General features: G+C 32.7%; 1 protein-coding gene across 2 annotated transcripts in view; it reads right to left on the minus strand.

Moving 5' to 3' along the window:
• The window catches only part of LOC118192998 (uncharacterized), a 263491-nt gene that overhangs the window by 188641 nt on the left and 54859 nt on the right, over positions 1-19991 (minus strand). For both annotated transcript variants that reach the window (XM_085812154.1, XM_035364028.2), the window contains exon 2: positions 9203-9306. In XM_085812154.1, the coding sequence (XP_085668280.1) occupies positions 9203-9306 (104 nt within the window). The remainder of the gene's footprint in view (positions 1-9202; positions 9307-19991) is intronic.

The following is a 19991-nucleotide window of genomic DNA, read 5'->3' on the forward strand; positions in this document are numbered from 1 at the left end:
TGCTTTCCTTCTTTCTCCACTGGCCTTGAGACTTTTTTCCTGGGTTGCTATTGAACTGTCGACGTTCGCCGGCTGTTTTTGAATGCTCGGGTTTCCTTGCCCACTGATTCGCTTTTTCTCCGTAGCCATGTGCTTGAGTTTGCTGTAGTCTTGGCGTACCAAATTGGTTTCGCTGTTGATATTGGCGTCTTCTTTCGACGTCCGCCGTTCTTCTACTTTCAAACTGGATTGCTAGCTCAAATAATTTTTCCAGTGTAGTCGGATTTCTCAATTCAATAAAGTCTTGCACTTGGGGTAGTAACCTCGGCAAAATCACTTGAATTATTTCAGGATCCGGACGGTTTCCATACAAGAGCTTGAAAACGTGAATTTTTCTTAAAATAAACCTGGAGAGGTTTTCCATTCTTTGTTGATATATACTGAAAAGTTCTGTTTCTAATTTCGCACGATGCCTTACAACAGGGAAGGCTTTTTGTAGGGCAGTCTTGAAATTTTCGTAGGTATAGGTGGGACTTCCTGCTTGACCCAAGAGACTTCTGCCGATACATTTGAACCAGTTAAGCGCTTGGCCCCTCAAAGCGCTGGTAGCTAAGGTAACTTTTTGAAACTCGTGCACGGGGTAGAGCATGAAGTGGTCATCCAATTTTTCCAAAAAACTGGTTACCTGTGAGTTTCCATTAAACGTTGCTTCTGGTTTCATCGAAGCGCGCATGGTCTGGACAATATACCCAAATCCTTCCAGGGCGGCAGCTGGCATTTCTGGATTCTGAGCTGTTTCTGCAGGCAGCACAGGTTCTTCTTGAAACTCGGCCATGGTTATTCTTCGTCGGGCGCCACTATCAGGTTCAATGTTTCTTCTAACCTTCTTCGGAAACATACAATGACCTAACTAGAACAGAGAGCTTACTAAAGCTATGTTCACTAATTGTAGTAAGTAGACAGGATACAGACGAAGGGTATACAAAACCCTTTATTTTTTTCTTTATATACAATGACTTCCGTACTTCGGAATACAATGACCCTCCACTCGGGGTCTAACTTAAAAGATATCAAAATAAAACTAAACTCTAATTTAACTTTAGAATAAGATTGGCCTTATAATAACAGAAAGCGTATGTAGCACAGAGACTGTGAACACTACAATACGTTTAATTTATCAAGAGGATTAAAACCTCTGGCCTGGAAGGCAAAGTAGCAACTGCGTAACTTCTAAGGTAAGCGGCCTGCTTCGAACTCACGGCTTCCTCTCCTCTGCTTGGCAAAAAGGCCACACTTAAATACTTGGCGTTCGCCAGACAACTTTGCATAAACTCCTTCACGCTTATAATTCTGGCCGGAAGTAGAAAATAAGAAGTGATAGTAAAGATTTAAAATAAAATAAACGTTAGTAAAACTTAAGATCCTTACAAACTGATGCGTCACTTTTGCTTATGCTTTCCTCTTGGCTAGACGTCTTTCTGCAATTATGTGTGTGCTGCTACTTTCGCTTCTATGGGAATAATATCAAAATTGAAAATGCTCTTTAATAGGCACGAGTAGAGTGCCAAGTGAATTGTGGCCACAAGTGAATTTAAATAAATAAAAGGAATTTAATCCGGCTCGACTGCTCCTTCTTCAAAAATGGATGGACGCTCTAAGCTTCAAGTATCTACGCAATTAGTATCTCTACGCATCTACGTTTCAGTTTTCGTATTTCAGTGTCTCCAAAAGTGTTCTGTCATTACATTCTTCGGCCAGTTCTAATTATGAAAAATTCTACACGAGTTTGTTAAGCTATGTTCACAGTGCATCATGGGAAAAGTTCTGTTTCACCGAAAATTTTAAAGCAAATTTGTGCCGCATTCTAAATCAAATCATTCATGTTTTCTGCGCATAGTGCTTCCAAAATTTGTGCTTTCATTACACACACACACACATATATATATCTATATATATATATATATATAGATATATATATACACGCTCACTGTATAAATATACATACACTAGCCACTTACGCCCAGCCGCTTAAAATAGTTATCATAGAAAAAAAGTATAATTATTTTACTGAGTCCAGCTATTAACTAATAATAATAGACATTACGAGATGTTTTTATTGCTTTTATTGCTCGTTAACCGATAACAGACGAGTTGTATTTGAAAGAAAATTAAATATCTTAAGCTTTGCCAAATGGCAAAATACTTTCCTGTGGAAGATAAAATATTTTTATTTCGGGCAGTGGCAAATATTCCTTCAAAGTCTCTAAGTTTCTTGAAGAAATTTTAAAAACAAAAATCTTACGCTTTGTCGACCGGCAACTTATTTCTTTTTTAAATCTAAGCCTTTTTTTTTTTTTTAAATTTGAAGCAAGTTTCGGTAAATATATCGTGGAACAAATACACACACGTACATATCGTGGAGCATATAGTGAAACAACATATATATCATGGAAATGCATATGTGGAACAGCATATATAATATTACTGTTTTTGTATTTATTTAGCTATTTTTAGTAGAATTTGTAATTAAAATTGTCTTATGTTCCTGCGAAAGCAACACGAGACTTATTTGAAAAGAGAGCTAGGTCGGAAAAATTAAAATACAGGAGCATGCGCATTTAACATTTTAATAAATAAATATTTCGTAATTGTACTCTTTTGCTATCCAGAAAAACTGAGAAAATACCAGAATATTCTCATGCAGGATTAAAAAGCTTATAAAAGCTGGGGTAAAATATCTCAGTTCAGTTGTTTACGTGGTGCTGTTATTGATTGCGGCGAATTCGCTGTGAGATAGGATTAGCTTTCACTGTGTTTGTTTTGAAGTGAGTTCCATTAAACGTTTTAATAATTTAAAATAAAGCTACTGTGAAATATTGCGATATTGTACGGTTATCTCTGAGAAAATTTCAGTATTTTGTTTTATTTGTTGTTGTGATAAGAATAAATTTTATTCACTCTTCATCGGATGTCGTACGCACGCAACAATATCATGGAAATATATATATTATATCGTGGAAGTGATATATCGTATAACATATATATAGTACATACATATCGTGGAACAAACATACGCACATTCATACATACATACAAGATTCTTCAATGTTTAATATTAACTAAGAGTTTAATATTAATTAATTATTAAAGAGTAGTATAATTATTAATAATGTATATGTGGGTAGGTATATAAGGTATTTCTCCCACTTCCCTAGCGTGCCTTCGTGGTGTAACGGTAGCACGCTGGGCCGGTATTCCAGAGGTCCGTGGTTCGATTCCCGGCGAAGGCGGTTGCATATTTTTCATCTTTTCTGCTTCCAGTTAACCTAATGACTCTACAGGTATATATATTTTACATATATGCAGTGATTTAAAATTATGTGGTAAACATTAAAAGGTGGAACAGATTGCAATAAGCTGATTTTGTAAAAATTGAAATTTATATTTCTTTTCTATCTGAAATGTTGTTTGTTTGTGGCATTATCTCCTCCGGAACGGCGAGAAGCTGAGTTTCAACAGAGGTAACCCCCCCCCCTCTCCAGATTGGAAAAATTCGTGGGAAGCCATTTTGACCATTCTCATCATCTTCGTACGACTTTAATTATCTGAGCTATTGATTAAAAACTCTGAAAATGCTAATTTCCGTTCTCATTTTTCGGAGTGGCAACAGTCTCGCACGCTGGAGATACAAATCTGCTTTATTTCGAAAAGTTTTGCACTGCCCGCTTTCAAATCGTAGAGTTTCTTAAAAAAACGTTCTGAGTTTTACAAAATATGAAATAAAAGTAGCACTGCCAAACATTAAATACATCATTCCCGATTGCAAAAATTCGTGCGAAGCAATTTCGGCCATTCTTATCTCCGTACGACTTTAATCAGCCTAGACATTAATTGAAAACTCTGAAAATGCTAATTTTCGCATTCATTTTTCCGAGTGGCAACAACAATCTTGCGCGTTTGAGATAAAAATGCTCTATTTCGAAATGTATTGCTGCTGCTGGCTTTCAAATCGTAGAGTTTGTTAATGAAATATTTGTAAGTTTTACAAAATAGGAAGTAAAAATAGCAGTGCCAAACTTTAAATGTATTATTAGCGCAAAGGGAGTTAGCCTAGAGCGGCTATTAATTTCGTTTTGGCATTTTCCGTCGAAACACAATAAACGGGGTATCACTTTTCAAATTGTTGTCACCTAATATTAGAGCCCTGTATTATAGTTAAGGAAATTAAATAATAAAGAATCTGCTTAAATGTATGCATGTTTCTCACATTGTGATAAAACAGCGGGACCTAGAGCCATCCAATTTTCAATAACTTAACGTTTCCACCCAAATATGGGCATCTAGAAGCCCAAATTTGGAATTTGAAATTTGTTTTATTATCTATTTCATATTTTGTAAAACTTAAACGAATTTTTGATTAACAAATTTCAAATTTGTTTTATTATCTATTTCATATTTTGTAAAACTTAAACGAATTTTTGATTAACAAATTTCAAATTTGTTTTATTATCTATTTCATATTTTGTAAAACTTAAACGAATTTTTGATCAACAAATTTCAAATTTGTTTTATTATCTATTTCATATTTTGTAAAACTTAAACGAATTTTTGATTAACAAACTTCAGGATTTCAAAGCGAGTAATGACAACACTGTAAGGGGGTAAAAAAACATTTTTATCTCCAGCGCGCAAGACTGTGTAATGGAAATTCTAAAGATATGCTCTTTTTTAATTACTTTGTGATATTGTTGTTGAATTGAATTTTATGGTTTAAGTGCGAAGAACTCGATAAAAAGGTAACACACAAAACGTTAAATAAAGCCGCTTTGTGCGGGTAATTATAAAATCTGAAACCTTTCAGACTGATTTTTACTTATTATTACATAAGGTCGTATTCTAACGTAAAAAAAGAATGACTTTTTTTGTTTCAGCTTAGTATCATTAACACAGTATCTTATTGAAACGTTAATTCTTTGATTGATATTGAGCAAAAGTTGTTATATTACATTAAGTCATGACGTCATACATATACATATTAACCTTATGTGTCAAAAGTTTTTGTTTCCTGGTTTGGCAACAAAAAATTAATTACGAATTGGTTGTTGCATCGAAAGAATGAACTGATTTCATTAATATTGAAATGTTTTTATACATTTTTAATTCAAATATACGTAGAACTTATACATTTTGCTTTGGCAACAGCCCGCTCATCTGGCGGGCTTATCCGCTAGTATACCTCAAAAAGAGACAGTGAGGCAGAAAACCTTACTCTGAATTAAGAAAGTGTTATGACAAAAGAAGTATTACTTCAGTGAAAGATATGGATATGACAGTTGAAAGAATATGTCCATGCTTCAGATATGGTTTTCCCCATCAATTCGGGTAGCGATGTAGGCAGTAGCTGTGTGTCACATGACTCATTCTATAACCACGCCTACAGTGGAGAAGCTTTGTTTTGTTCTGTCAAGCTCATTTCGATGTTGAGGCAATCAAGATCGGCTTAGAGCTGATGCAACATGCGTGGCAGCATCGAGAGAAAAAAAATTTTGTGATGACAAAATTTTTAGATTTCAGGTGAGAAACGTTCGCAGAATTTAGAATGAAGAATACATTACGTGATAAGTTGCGCATAACCTAGCTGTAGCCCTAGTAATAATTTCAGTTTGAATTTAATCAAGTCAACCATTTCTGCAAAATCTTCAATTGGGAGAACTTAAAATTGAATACTTATTCCTGTTATTGATTTTCACAGTTAGAAGGCATCTACGCGAATATATATTCAGTTTATTCTTCACATACGCAACGTCCACCAGGGCAGCACAAACAAGCACTTTCGCACAAACAAGCCATACTTTAAAATTTCTTGAAACGATCTTAGATTTATTTTCTGTCTGGAAGTGATTTCCCTGAAAGAAATTTATGTTGCGCTAGTATTTCTCCCGCCTTCTTAGCGTGCCTTCGTGGTGTAATGGACAGCACGCTCGGTGCGTATTCGAGAGGCCCAAAGTTCGAGTCCCGGCGCACGTCTCTTGCTTCAAAAAAATCCTAATGTCTCTACAGTGGCGCCCGAACTAAAAATGATGGGTAATTATGATTCTCCGCCAACAGGACTTGGCGATTGGGTCCCCTAGTCTCCGTTTAAAAGGGAGAGTATATAAGGTATTTCTCCCGTTTTCTTAGTGTGCCTTCGTGGTGTAGTGGTCAGCGCATTCGGCGTGTATTCGAGAGGTCCGTGGTTCGAGTCCCGACGAGGCATTACATATTTCTTCGTGTCTCCTACTTCAAAAAATTTCCTAATATCTCTACAGGGCAACGTAATGGATTTCGTTACGCTAAATTCTAATATATAAAACGCCTTCTCTATGGTAGATTTAGCCATTGTTTTTCCTTTGCAGCGCATGATATAAGGTGGCTTTTATGTCAGCATAAAGAATGCTCGGAAACCTTTCATATCTACATTATATGTTCCTTCAAATTTCGTCGCAATATCTTTCACGGTGCTTTTTTTTTTTTTTTTTTTTTTTTTTTTTTTTTTAGTCCAAAGGGATTTGAATCCCGAAGGACTATTAGTTTCGTTTTGGCATTTTGCGTCGGACTCATAAATGTCGGTTCACTTTTCAAACTGTTGCCACAAAATGTTAGAGTCCTGCATTATATTTGAAGAAATTAAATAATGAAAAATCTGCATAAATGTATGTATATTTCTCGTATTGTGATAAAACAACGGTACATAGAGTCATCCAATTTTGAATAACGTAATCCTCCAACGAATATGAGCATGTGGAAGACCAAATTTGAAATTTGAAATTTGTTTTATGATCGATTTCCTATTTTTTAAAACTTTGACGAATTTTTGATTAACAAACTCAAGGATTTCGAAGCGAGCAATGGCAACGTTGTGCAGAAAAAACATTTTTATCTCCAGCGCGTGAGTCTCCGTATCTCGGAAATTCTAAAGATATGCTCGTTTTAAAACTATTTTGCGATATTGCTGTTGCACTGGTTTAAGTGCGATGGTTTAAGTGCGAGGAACATGATATTTAATAAAGAAAGGTAACACACAAAATGTTAAAAAACGCCCCTTTGGACGTAATTTAAAATCTGAAACATTTCAGATTTTTTTTTTTTTTTTTTTTTTTTTTTACCCCAAAGAAGCGTTAAACCCAAAGGGCTATATGTTACAAAACGGCATTTTGCGTTCTTTCACTTTCTGCGTTGGTTCACTTTGCAAACTGTTGCCACCAAAAATTATCGCCGTGTATTATATTTAAAGAAACTAAATAATGAATAATCTGCATGAATGCACGAATTTTTCTCGCAATGTGAAAATACAATGATACCTAGAGCCATCCAATTTTAAATAACGTAGTCCTCAATATGGGAAACCTTGATTTGGAATTTGTTTTATTATCGGTTACATATTTTTTAAACCTTTAGCGAATTTTTGACAAACAAATTCAACGATTTCAAAGTGAGCAATGGCAACACTGTAATGAAAAAAAAAAAAAAAAAAAACACTTCTATCTCCAGCGCGCGAGACTGTGTATCGGAAATTCTAAAGATTTGCTCATTTTAAAATTATTTTGCGATACTGCTGTTAAACTGAATTTTATGGTTTAAGTACAAAGAGCATGGTATTTAATAAATAAAGGTAACCCACAAAACGTGAAAAAACGTGCCCCTTTGGACGTAATGTAAAATCTGAAAGCTTTCAGATTTTTTTTCTATTTTTTTATGTGTGTGTACTTATTTTAAATGATTCATATTACCTTGAAGGCTTTTCTACCATCCGACGCAATAAAAAGTCTGTTGAGCTTTTCATTAGAGAATATCTTTACAAAACTGAATTGTTTTATCTTTGATTTCCTTTAGGAAAAAAGAATAAATTTTGAGTAGTAATTTCTCACATTTGGAAGATATAAACTGTGTACAGAATCTGCACATAGAAATCGTTAATCTTCACTATATTAATTCCATTTTTGGTAACGATTAACGATTTCTATATGAAGACTCTGTAGTCAGTTTATATGTTCCAAAAAAGAAATTTAAAGCAGTAATTTTTCACATTTGGAAGATAAAACCGAGTACAGAATTTGCACACAGAAATCGTTAATCTTTGTTATATTAATTCCATTTTTAGTAAAGGTTAACGATTTCTATGTCAAGATTCTGTAGTCTATATCTTCCAAAAAGAAATTTTAAGTAGTAATTTTTCACATTTGGAAGATATAAACTGAGTACAGAATTTGCACATAGAAATTCGTTAATCTTCAATATATTAATTCCGTTTTTGGTAAAGATTAACAATTTCTATGTGAAGATTCTGTAGTCAGTTTATATCTTCCAAAAAAAAAAAAAAAAAAAGAAATTTCAAGCAGTAATTTCTCACATTTAGAGGATATAAACTGAATACAGAATTTGCACATAGAAATCGTTAATCTTCAATATATTATTAATTCCATTTTTGGTAAAGATTAACAATTTCTATGTGAAGATTCTGTAGTCCGTTTATATCTTCCAAAAAAAGAAATTCCAAGCAGTAATTTCTCATATTTGGAAGATATAAACTGAGTACAGAATCTGCCCATAGAAATCGTTTAATCTTCAATATATTATTAATTCCATTTTTGGTAAAGATTAACAATTTCTATGTGAAGATTCTGTAGTCCGTTTATATCTTCCAAAAAAAAGAAATTTCAAGCAGTAATGTTTCACATTTAGAAGATATAAACTGAGTACAGAATCTGCACATAGAAATCGTTAATCTTCACTATATTAATTCCATTTTTGATAACGATTAACGATTTCTATGTGAAGATTCTGTAGTCAGTTTATATCTTCCAAAAAAGAAATTCCAAGCAGTAATTTCTCATATTTGGAAGATATAAACTGAGTACAGAATCTGCACATAGAAATCGTTAATCTTCAGTATATTAATTCCATTTTTGGTAACGATTTCTATGTGAAGATTCTGTGTGAAGATGAACCTAGAAATCATTGATCTTTACTACATTAATTCCATTTTTCTGTGTTTACTTAACTAGTTCCAATTAATTTTATTATTTTCAGCTCTAATTGATTCCTGCTTAAATTTTGCTTAATGAATCCCATTATATTAATTCTTTTAATCATTTTGAAACTGATGCCTTAACTGACGGTTTTTGCTAAGTAAATGGAAATCAGATTAAAACATCGTTCTACAGGGAAAAATTAAATTTATTACCTGTTCGAGAGGTTCTGATATTCTTGTTTTCACCTCCGTCTCATCAGACTTTGATGAATCTAAACTTTCCTTTAGACTCGGTACACCACTTCCGTTTACGGATCCTGTAATAAATAAAATTAAAATTAATTTTGTTGAGAAAAATTCAACGTTTTCGGTTTCTGGAAACTAATTATATTAAACTTGTAGAGATATTAGGATTTTTTTAGAAGCAGGAAAGATGATAAATTAGCAAAGCTTTGCCGGGAATCGAACCGCAGACCTCTGGAATACGCGCCGAGCGTGCAGATCACCACACCACGAAGGCATGCTAAGAAGGCGAGAGAAATACCTTATATACGCCCCCTTTTAAAGGGCGACTGGAGTTTTTAGGAGACCCAATCGCCAAATCCTGGGTGTGGAGAATCATCATCCAACATCCTTTTAGTTCGGGCGCCACTTTAGAGACATTAGATAATTTTTGGAAGATGAAGAGATGAAAAATTAGAAACCCCTTCGCCGGGAATCGAACTGCGGACCTCTGGAATACACGCCCAGCGTGTAGACCACTACACCACGAAGACACGCTAAGAAGGCAGGAAAAATACATTATAATAGGGCCACGAATTCGCTATAGGGAAAATTATGACCACATTGGGTTGCAGGCAGAATCTTTAAGACTTTCTTGTTATCTATAAGATGTCAGTAGGCAAAACAATGGGGTAGCACGTTAACAACCAAAATGTGGAGAAGTTGCTATAGGAACATAAAGAATTAAGAGCCATGGGCAAAACAACGGGCTGGTAAGCTGACAATCAAAACGTGAAGAAATTCTACAGAACCATAATAAACTCAACAATAAAACCGTATTTGCATTTGAAGCAAAAAGTTTTTTTTATTATAAAATGAAAATAATTATTCCTGAAACTTTAATAATCAAAAGATTGTTTTATTTATACCTCTCATAAAATTATGTTAAGCCTTGTTTAGAGTAGTCATATAATTATTTAATATGAGGCTTGTTTATAAAATAGCTTTCGTAGAATTACTTAACCGAAGAAAATAGTTTATAATTCCTAAGCAAATATAATTATCTACGTAATATAATACTAGCTTAGAAAAATATTTCGAAGAAAATGTAATTAATTAATTTAGTATCGTATTTCGAAGAAAATGTAATTAATTAATTTAGTATCATATTTCGAAGAAAATGTAATTAATTAATTTAGTATCATATTTCGAAGAAAATGTAATTAATTAATTTAGTATCGTTTTCTTTCATAAGTCTCGTAGCTAATTTATATCTATTCGTTACCCTGCGTTGGCAACACGCTTTCGAGTTGTCAAGCATTGAACTTAATAGAATTTCGATGACTTGTAACTGTTTTAAAATTTATTTTTAATTGAGCTTTGTTATCGTATTATTATTAGATGTTTACGTATGGATATTTAATTATTAAATATTTACAGTTTGATTTGTATAACTTGCGAGTAGTTGAATTTATTGGAGAAATGTGTATAAATAAAACGAAACTTCTCATTCAACTTCGGCGCCATTTGGTTAACGGATAGTAAAGAACATTAATAATATTACCTTAAAATAATTTATAATTTCTAAGAAAGGTAGAATTATTCTGTTAATGTAGCAATGTTATCTAAAAAAATAATTTGTTATCCCAAAGGTCGTTAGCCCAGAAGGGCTGTTAATTTCGTTTTGGCATTTTGCGTCAAAAACATTAAATGTCCGTTTCATTTTTCAGATTGCTGCCACCAAATATTATCGGCCTGTAGTATATTTAAAAATAATTAAATAATGAAGAATCTTGCATAAATGTATGTATGTTTCTCGTATTGTGATAAAACAACGGTACCTAGAGCCATTAAATTTTGAATAACGTAATTCTCTCCTAATATGGGCATCTGGAAGACCAAATTTAGAATCTGGAATTTGTTTCATTAGCTATTTCCTATTTTGTAAAACTATAACGATTTTTTGATTAACAAACTCCACGATTTCAAAGCAAGCAATAGCGACACTGTACGAAAAAAAATATAAATAAATAAATAAAATAATCTCCAGCGCGCGAGACTATGTATGGAAAGTTCTAAAGATATGCTCATTTTAAAATTTGTTTTCGATATTGCTGTTGAACTGAATTTTATAGTTTAAGTGCGAAAAACATTAATAAATATGATATTTAATTAATAAAGGTAACACACGAAACGTTAAAAAAGTCCCTTGTAATGTAAAATCTGAAAGCTTCCAGATTTATATTTTTTTTTTATTCTTGTTGTTGCTAATTCTTGTTGTCTCGTTATTTCTCAAAATCCAAAGACCTCGTGAATAATTAATGGTGGCTCAAAATGTGCATTTATCATTGGCTACGATTATTACAAATCTATCATGTAAATAAAAAATAAAAAATAAATAAATAAAAAAAAAAAAAATCTGAAATGTTTCAGATTTTAAATTACGTCCAAAGGGGCGTTTTTTAACATTTTGTGTGTTACCTTTCTTTATTAAATATCATGTTCCTCGCACTTAAACCATAAGATCCAGTGCAACAGCAATATCGCAAAATAGTTTTAAAACGAGCATATCTTTAGAATTTCCGATACAGAGACTCACGCGCTGGAGATAAAAATGTTTTTTCTGCACAACGTTGCCATTGCTCGCTTTGAAATCCTTGAGTTTGTTAATCAAAAATTCGTCAAAGTTTTAAAAAATAGGAAATCGATCATAAAACAAATTTCAAATTTCAAATTTGGTCTTCCACATGCTCATATTCGTTGGAGGATTACGTTATTCAAAATTCGATGATATTGTGAAAATATCACAATACGAGAAATATACATACATTTATGCAGATTTTTCATTATTTAATTTCTTCAAATATAATGCAGGACTCTAACATTTTGTGGCAACAGTTTGAAAAGTGAACCGACATTTATGAGTCCGACGCAAAATGCCAAAACGAAAGTAATAGTTCTTCGGGATTCAAGTCCCTTTGGACTAAAAATCTGATGTGTACACCACATGACTTGACCACATGACACATGATCACATGACATCCTTGTACGGAATATTAAATTATACGCATTTTTTGCTACATTTCATTTAAACTTCTTTTCTCGAATTTCATTAAAGATGGATTTCTCATTCAATTAAATCAGCTCTCATTTCGCGGCAATACATAAAACCTCAAAATGCATTTGTTAAAAATTGAAAAATATAAAACGCCAAATACGGTTTAAACAACTGAAATAACAATTTCTACAAGCGATTCGACCAGTGGGAAGGGAGAGTTTTCGGTCTACACAAAACTGAAAGTTTACGTTTGGTTCCACTCCGCAAATAGGCACTTGAAGGTGCAAAAAATGACTTAAATCACTGTTCTGCTAAGTTTATAATATAAACAAATATGGCTGCTGTGGTACAAAAATTAGGCCTAGCAGCACTTAAACAACTTATAAATTGTTGATTATTCTACAACTATCGCATGCAGATTAACTAACCTTAACCGGAATTAAATTAATAAAAACCTTAACCGGAACTTAAGGTGCACAGCTACATGCTATAGCAGTCCTATATACAAAATTTCAACGTTCTAAGGCTACTCGTTTTTGAGTTATGCGAATGCACGTACGTATGTATGTACGTATCTCGTACAGACATCATGAAAATAATCTCTTCTGAATCCATTTTAAATCCTTTTGTCCTTGTAACCCATTTTGGGAAAAAGAGTCCTTTATTCTGTTCTTACGTACAGATGTCACACAAGAACATCGTTAAACTGCATTCGATAGCCGTCAAAATGGATATTTTCGTTGAACTATGATACCCGAGAATTTTTGACATTACACTGTTTCCTTTACTTCGTACAAAGAAGAGAAAATGAGAGGAAAAGAAGAAGAAATGAGAATATATTTCAATACTCAGTGTAACAGTTCTTGAAAACAATAGCTCAGTTAACTGTACTGTCAGAAGTATAATACTTTCAAATTTTTTTAATCTCTATTATCTAATCATATCAAAAAATTTGCATATGATTAAGAACATTTAAAACTGGCATTTCCAAACTGATTTTTCGGATTCTTTCTTATGAAACTAAAAAAATATAATGTGGACACCACACGACTTGCACGGACTATTTAAATCATACGAATTTTTTCCTGCACTTCATTCAAACTTACTTCCCCGAATTTCGTTAGAGATATATTTCTCATTCAATCATTAAAGGTCTCACTCCGCACAAAGCAAAACTACATAAAAACTTAAAACACCTTCATTAAAAATTGTAAAACATACAAAAAATAAATAAATAAATAAAACTAAAACACCGAATAAAGCTAAAAACAGTTAAAAATTTTTTTGCAATTAAAATTAGAGCTTGTACCGCAAAAAACCAACGACTCGCCCAACAGTTGGAAAGACAAAGTTCTCAGCGCGCTAAAATTTTAACTTAACTTTTACAGCGGTTTGTCACATGGTCCCACTGAGCAAAGCGCCACTGAAGCTGGTGCACCAACTAACTTAATTCACTATATAAGGTATTTCTCCCGCCTTCTTAACATGCCTTCGTAGGGTAGTGTTTAGCACGCTGGGAACATATTCCAGAAATCCGTGCTTCGATTCCCGGGGAAGACGTTGCTCATTTTTCGTCTTGCCTGCTTCCAAAATTAACCTAATATCTCTACAACTATACCATTAAAATTTTCTAAATGTAAACAAATTTACGCCGCTTTAGGTTTAGCTCCACTTAGGTCCCAATCACACTATGTTTCTGCTACGAGGGACTTGACGTCAAAAGGGACAATTCTCAGAACCCGCACAATTCCGGGAAACACACGTAGCTAGGTTACCATTCTCACTTACTACAAAGACTTGAACGCCCAAACAGTAATCGATTATCGCTCAAATTGGAATCACGTGATCCTTCAGAAGCAGAACTTTCGTCTGATTGGTTGTCTCTACCCAGGACTGATGTCCAGCCGAGACATTTTCGGTGAGGTTTGAAAAAAATCCCGCGTAGCCGCGACATCGTTTCCGTAGCTAGGCGTGGCTCTTTTTTCTAGGAATCCTCCCGTTTAAACCAATGCTACCAGAATCTCGTTTCTCAGAAAAGTCCCATCTAGCAGGGACAGTAGCCATATGTGATAACCTCTTTGCACTTTTAAATTGTTAGTAATTCTACCACTACTGCATGCGAAGTCATAAAAACCTTAACCGTAGCATAAGAATAACACAATTCAATCACTCTTAAAGCAAACAATTGCACTATTTACCAACATAAGAAAACAGAGCTAACCGAGTTGGTTCAGCCGATTGTAATAGAAAAAGGGGCGTGCAACTGGATGTTATAGCAGTCCATACGGAAAATTTCAACATTCTACGGTTAATCGTTTTGGAGTTGTGGAAGACACATACGTACGTGCGTACGTACATACAAACGTCACCAAAACATCCCTACTGAATCTATTCCAAATCCATTTTACAATCCGTTTCGGAAAAAAACTGTGCTTTATTCTGTCCATGGGTACAGATGTCAGGTAAAAAAAAAAAATTGTGCCGATGCATTAAGTAGCGGTCAAAATGGATATTTTTGTTGAAATATGACACCCGAATTTTTTTCGCATTTACAATACTTATTTGTAAAAACTGACTAAACATTGTAAAAAAATGCTTCACTTAAAGCATTTGCTCTTATAACACAAAAAATAAAAATTCTGTATGAATATTTCGTGCACAAAAGCTATTTCATTTTTTTTTTTTTTTTTTTTTTTTTTTTTTTTTTTTTTTTTTACAGCGGTCTGTCACATGACATGCAAAATATCGTTGATTTACGACCGACCTTGTTCGTAGTCAGCAATGTCTTAAAAGAGCAAGTATGCTTATTTAAACAGGTCTGAATACAGTACATGCTTTCGTGGATAATAAATTTTGGGAATGAGAAAAGGAACAATGAGTAACATTAGACGCTGAAGAAGTTAATGCTTCCAAAATTCCATAACAGTGTGTCTTTGTGACGTCATATTGCAATGATGGTATGAATATTCTTGTAAACATTTGTAAAAGAAAGAATTTTATTTTGCTTACGGTTGTACATAAAAGGCAGCTTAGACCAGTTGCTTAATTCCAATTCTGAACTGTTATACAGTCCCGTGTTTTCAAAGTGCTGAGTGGAAGTTCAATTTTGACTTTAAATCTCTCGAGTTTTCCCGATTCGTCTTAAACAGACACACACACATACACACACATACACAAAAAAAAAAAAAAAAAAAAAAAAAAAAAAACTGATGTGTACACCACATAAATTCCTTGTGCGGAATATTAAATTATACGCATTTTTTCTTGCATTTCATTTAAACTTATTGGATTGAATTCAATCTACTTCGTCGATAGCGCATAAACCACAATAAAATAAATGTACTCATTAAAAGTCACTATATTTGTTTACCATAGCGACACTTTGGCGCTAGGTTCACTTAACAGCGTTATATTTCGTCCATATTATAACACAGAATGCACCAAATCTATATCATGTGAAGAATTATCTAATCGTTGCCACATGTTCTATTTAAATACTATAATAGATCTAGAACGATGTATAAAAGAAATTAAGCAAACAAACAAAAACAAATACAGTTTTTCACAGACGATTCAGTATTTCTCATTCAATTAATTCAGTTCTCATTTCGCGACAAGGCAAAAATACATAAAAACTCAAAATGTATAAATTAAAAATTACGAAGTAACTCTTAAACACTTATGTCTCGAATTAATTCCAGAATGGATTAAGCATGATTTAATTCGCAGTAATAAATAAAGGCATTATCTTTGTTGTTGCGAAACTTAGTCCCGCTAGACTGGCAACCAATCTACTATTCTGCAGTTTCAAATATAAACAAATATGTCCGCCATGTTATTTAAAAATTATGCTTAACCGCACTTAAATAGCTTTTCAATTGTTGATAATTCTACAAATATTGCTTCCAGATTTCCTAAAGGCATAAAAACCTTAACCGAAAGATAAGAACAACATAATTCAATCATTTTTAAAGCAAAAAATCTGATGTGTACACCACATCACTTCCTTGTACGAAGTACTAAATTATACGCATTTTTTCTTGCATTTCATTTAAATTTATTGATTGAATTTAATCTACTTCGCCGACAGCGCATAAACCACAAAGGAATAAATGCATTCTTTAAAATTCACTCTATTTTTTTACCATAGCGACACTATGGCGCTACGTTCACTTAACAGTATTATATTCCGTGCATATTATAACTTAGAATGCACAAAATTTATATCATTTAAAGAATTATCTAATCGTTGACACATGTTCTATTCAAATACTATAATAAAGCTACAACGATGTATAAAAGAAATTAAGCAAACAAAACAAAAAAGAAAATGTTTTGCACAGACGATTGAGTATTTCGCATTCAATTAATTCCCTTCTTAAAAAATCAGTTAATTCAGTTAAATCTTAAACACTTATTTACTCGAAAAAATTCAATAAAGGATTAAGCATGATTTAATTCGCAATAATAAATGAAGGCGTTATCTTTGTTGTTGCGAAGCTAAGTTTCTCTAGATTGTCAACAAATCCACTATTCTGCTGTTTCAAATATAAACAAGCAATGGCCGTCATCAAAAGAAATATTAGGCTTAGCGGCACTTAAACAACTTTAAAATTGTTGATAATTTTAAAAATATTGCTTACAGACTTACTAAACACATAAAAATCTTAACCGGAAGATAAAAACAACATAATTCAATCATTTTTAAAGCAAAAAATGCACAGTTTACAAACATATAAGAGTAAAGAAACTTGATTGAGCCTGGTAACGGAGTGGATATATATTTATATAAATATATTTATATACGTTTGGTGCGGCTGATAGCAACCAAAATACGAGGTGCACATCTACATGTTATAGCAGTCCTATATACAAAATTTCAACGTTCTTGAGGCTACTCGTTTTTTAATTACGCAAGATACGTACGTACACACAGACGCCACGAAAAAAATCTCTTCGGAATTCATTTTAGAGCAGTTTTATAATTTTTTTGGAGGAAAAGAGTCCTTTATTTTGTCCTTGCGTACAGATGCCACGCAAAAACAACATTAAATTGATTCGATAGTGGTAAAAATATATATTTGCGTTGAAATTTGATGCCTGAAATTTTTCGCTATAACAATACTTCCTTTTTACTTCGTACAAGGAAGCAAAGAAGGTTTGCCGAAATGTAAAAGAATAAAAATGGTTTTAGCAAACGTACTTCAGTATGAATATCTTTCTTTAAAAGGGCCCATTGCACATCTGATTTCTTTTATGAATAAGTAGAATATCTGACTTAAAATTTTTTAATTTGTCATAAAGCAAGAATATATTATTATTTCTCATTAAATTCTATATTAACTTATCGTAAATTACTATAATAAATATCTTTAATAAATTCATAAAAATGGGCTTTCCCTAAAAGTTTCATACATTATACTCGTACTTCTGTAAGTAATCTCCCTTATTTCTTTTGGAAATTAACATCAAAATTGATCGTAGTATTTTATATTACGACGCATGTAGAACTAATTATATTGTAACGATGTTTGTACTTAATTAGCTATTTTTAGTAGAATTAATTAAAATTGTTTTATATCCCCGTGTAATGCAGCAGGAGACTTATTTGAAGATAAAGCTACAACCAAAAAAATTAAAAATACAGCAGCAGGCGCATTTAATAAATAGATATCTCGTAATTGTACACTTTTGCTTTCCGGAGAAGTCGAGAAAATACCAGAATATTCTCGTGCTTGATTTAAAAAGCATATAAAAGCTGGAGGAAAACATCTCAATTCAGTTGTTTACTTAGTTCTTCCTGTAGCGAATCCGCGGTGAAATGGAATCAGCTTTTTCTGTTTTGAATTGTGTTCTGTAAAATGTTTTAGTAGTTTAAAATATAACTACTGTGAAATATTGCAATATTGTACGAATATACCTGAGGAAATTTCAGCATTTTGTTTTATTTCTTGGGATAATGATACATTTTATTAACTTTTCATCGAACTTGTTCATTCAATTTATTGCGAAACCGTATGCAAGCAACAATACTAAAATAAAAGTGTATATTATGTATTTAAATCTATTTTCTTATATTTATGCAACTTTTCTATGCCTGCATAATGAAACTTAGAAAAGTAAGTAATACTCCTTTATTTACTGGTAACATCTGCTAACTCAGGAAAAACCAATTCCGACACTTGTCTTCTCTGTAAGGATTAAGGAACTGGCAATAAATCTAAAGTACCTCAGTTAAGACATAAATGTGGTACAGGCCCACCAGCGGCCGAGCGGTAAAGTCGCTGAACACTGGTAATTCGGTCCGAGGTTCGAATCCCGCGGGCAGGCTGGCTGCATGGACGGTTTCGTGGTTTTCCGGATGTGTAACGAGTATACGAGCCAGTTTCCCTTAGAAAGTCCTCCGCAAAGGCATCCCTCCCCTTAGGCAGATAGCCCTAGTGTGCTTTGCTGTAATTAAATAAGCCAAACCAAACTTAAATGTGATAGATTCCCGCTCATATAAATTGCACTCTCAGGTGTAATATGATTTCTGCAGGTGGCAAGCCCAAAGAAGCCAGAGCAGTAATTTTGTCAAGAATGACGGTTGTACACTTTGCACACACAAAAAAAGTACAGTTCTATATCTCCCGTTCTACTGGATCGATTGTCGAAATTTAACTTGCCTTTTCCATGTCTCAAAAGCGCGATTTAAGATATGTATTAGATTTATATATCACATTGTTTTAACATAGGTATTTTTGGCACAAACTCGGACTTTTCTGAAATGATATATCAACTTTTTTTCCATATTTCGATTCTACGACTCCAATTATGCCAAACTGACAAGTTTTGTAAAAGTCGCACGAGTCGTTTTTAAAAAAATTAGCTCTCAAAATTTTAGCTCCTCAGTGTTAATTAAATTTGATATATATTTATTAATATCTCTTTTTCTATTATATATTTATTAATATATATTTATTAATATCTCTTATATATATATTTATTAATATCTCTTTTTCTATTATACTTACTTGATTCCTTCTTTCAGAGTTCGAAATTTGGGCTTAGTCAAAATATAATTCGCACATTTTTTTTATGATTTATTTTTAACATTTGTATTTTTACATATTTTTTATAAATTTTCCGAAAAAAAATTTAATCAAAACCTATAAAATTTTTCCCATCTTCTTAAAGTAGATGTATTTCTAAGCCTACCTGCAAAAAAATAGAGTTTTTGATTCAAAATTTACATTTTGGAGCGTTTTGAAATTTGCCATATTTATTATAAGCGATAATAACGAAAATGTGATTTACACAATTTGTTAAAATTATTTGAAAGAATGAACAATAACTTTTTCCGCTTATATACGATGAAAGAAAGAAAAGGAAAATAGGTTGCTATAAATTAAGAAGTTCGCCAAACACATTATTCTTGGCGAAAACTGAAAAAATATGCCAAGATAAATTTTTAAATTTCTCCGTAAATTTCGCTCCAAATTAAATTTTTTAATTTCTCCGTAAATTTCGCTCCAAATTTTACAAGATTTAATATTTAGACATCAGTCGTAGAAATCGAAATATGGAAAAAATTTGGCATGTCATTTCAGAAAAAGTTCGATTTTGTGTCAAAATACCTATGTTAGAATGATGCTATATATAAATCTAATATATATACTAAGTCGCGCTTTCGAGACATGAAACATGCAATTTGAATTTCATCAATCGGCACAGTAGAATGAA

This window comes from Stegodyphus dumicola, chromosome 2 (assembly GCF_044657685.1).
Source record: "Stegodyphus dumicola isolate Sdum_Otavi_A_Nest chromosome 2, ASM4465768v1".
Taxonomy (NCBI): Eukaryota; Metazoa; Arthropoda; class Arachnida; order Araneae; family Eresidae; genus Stegodyphus; species Stegodyphus dumicola.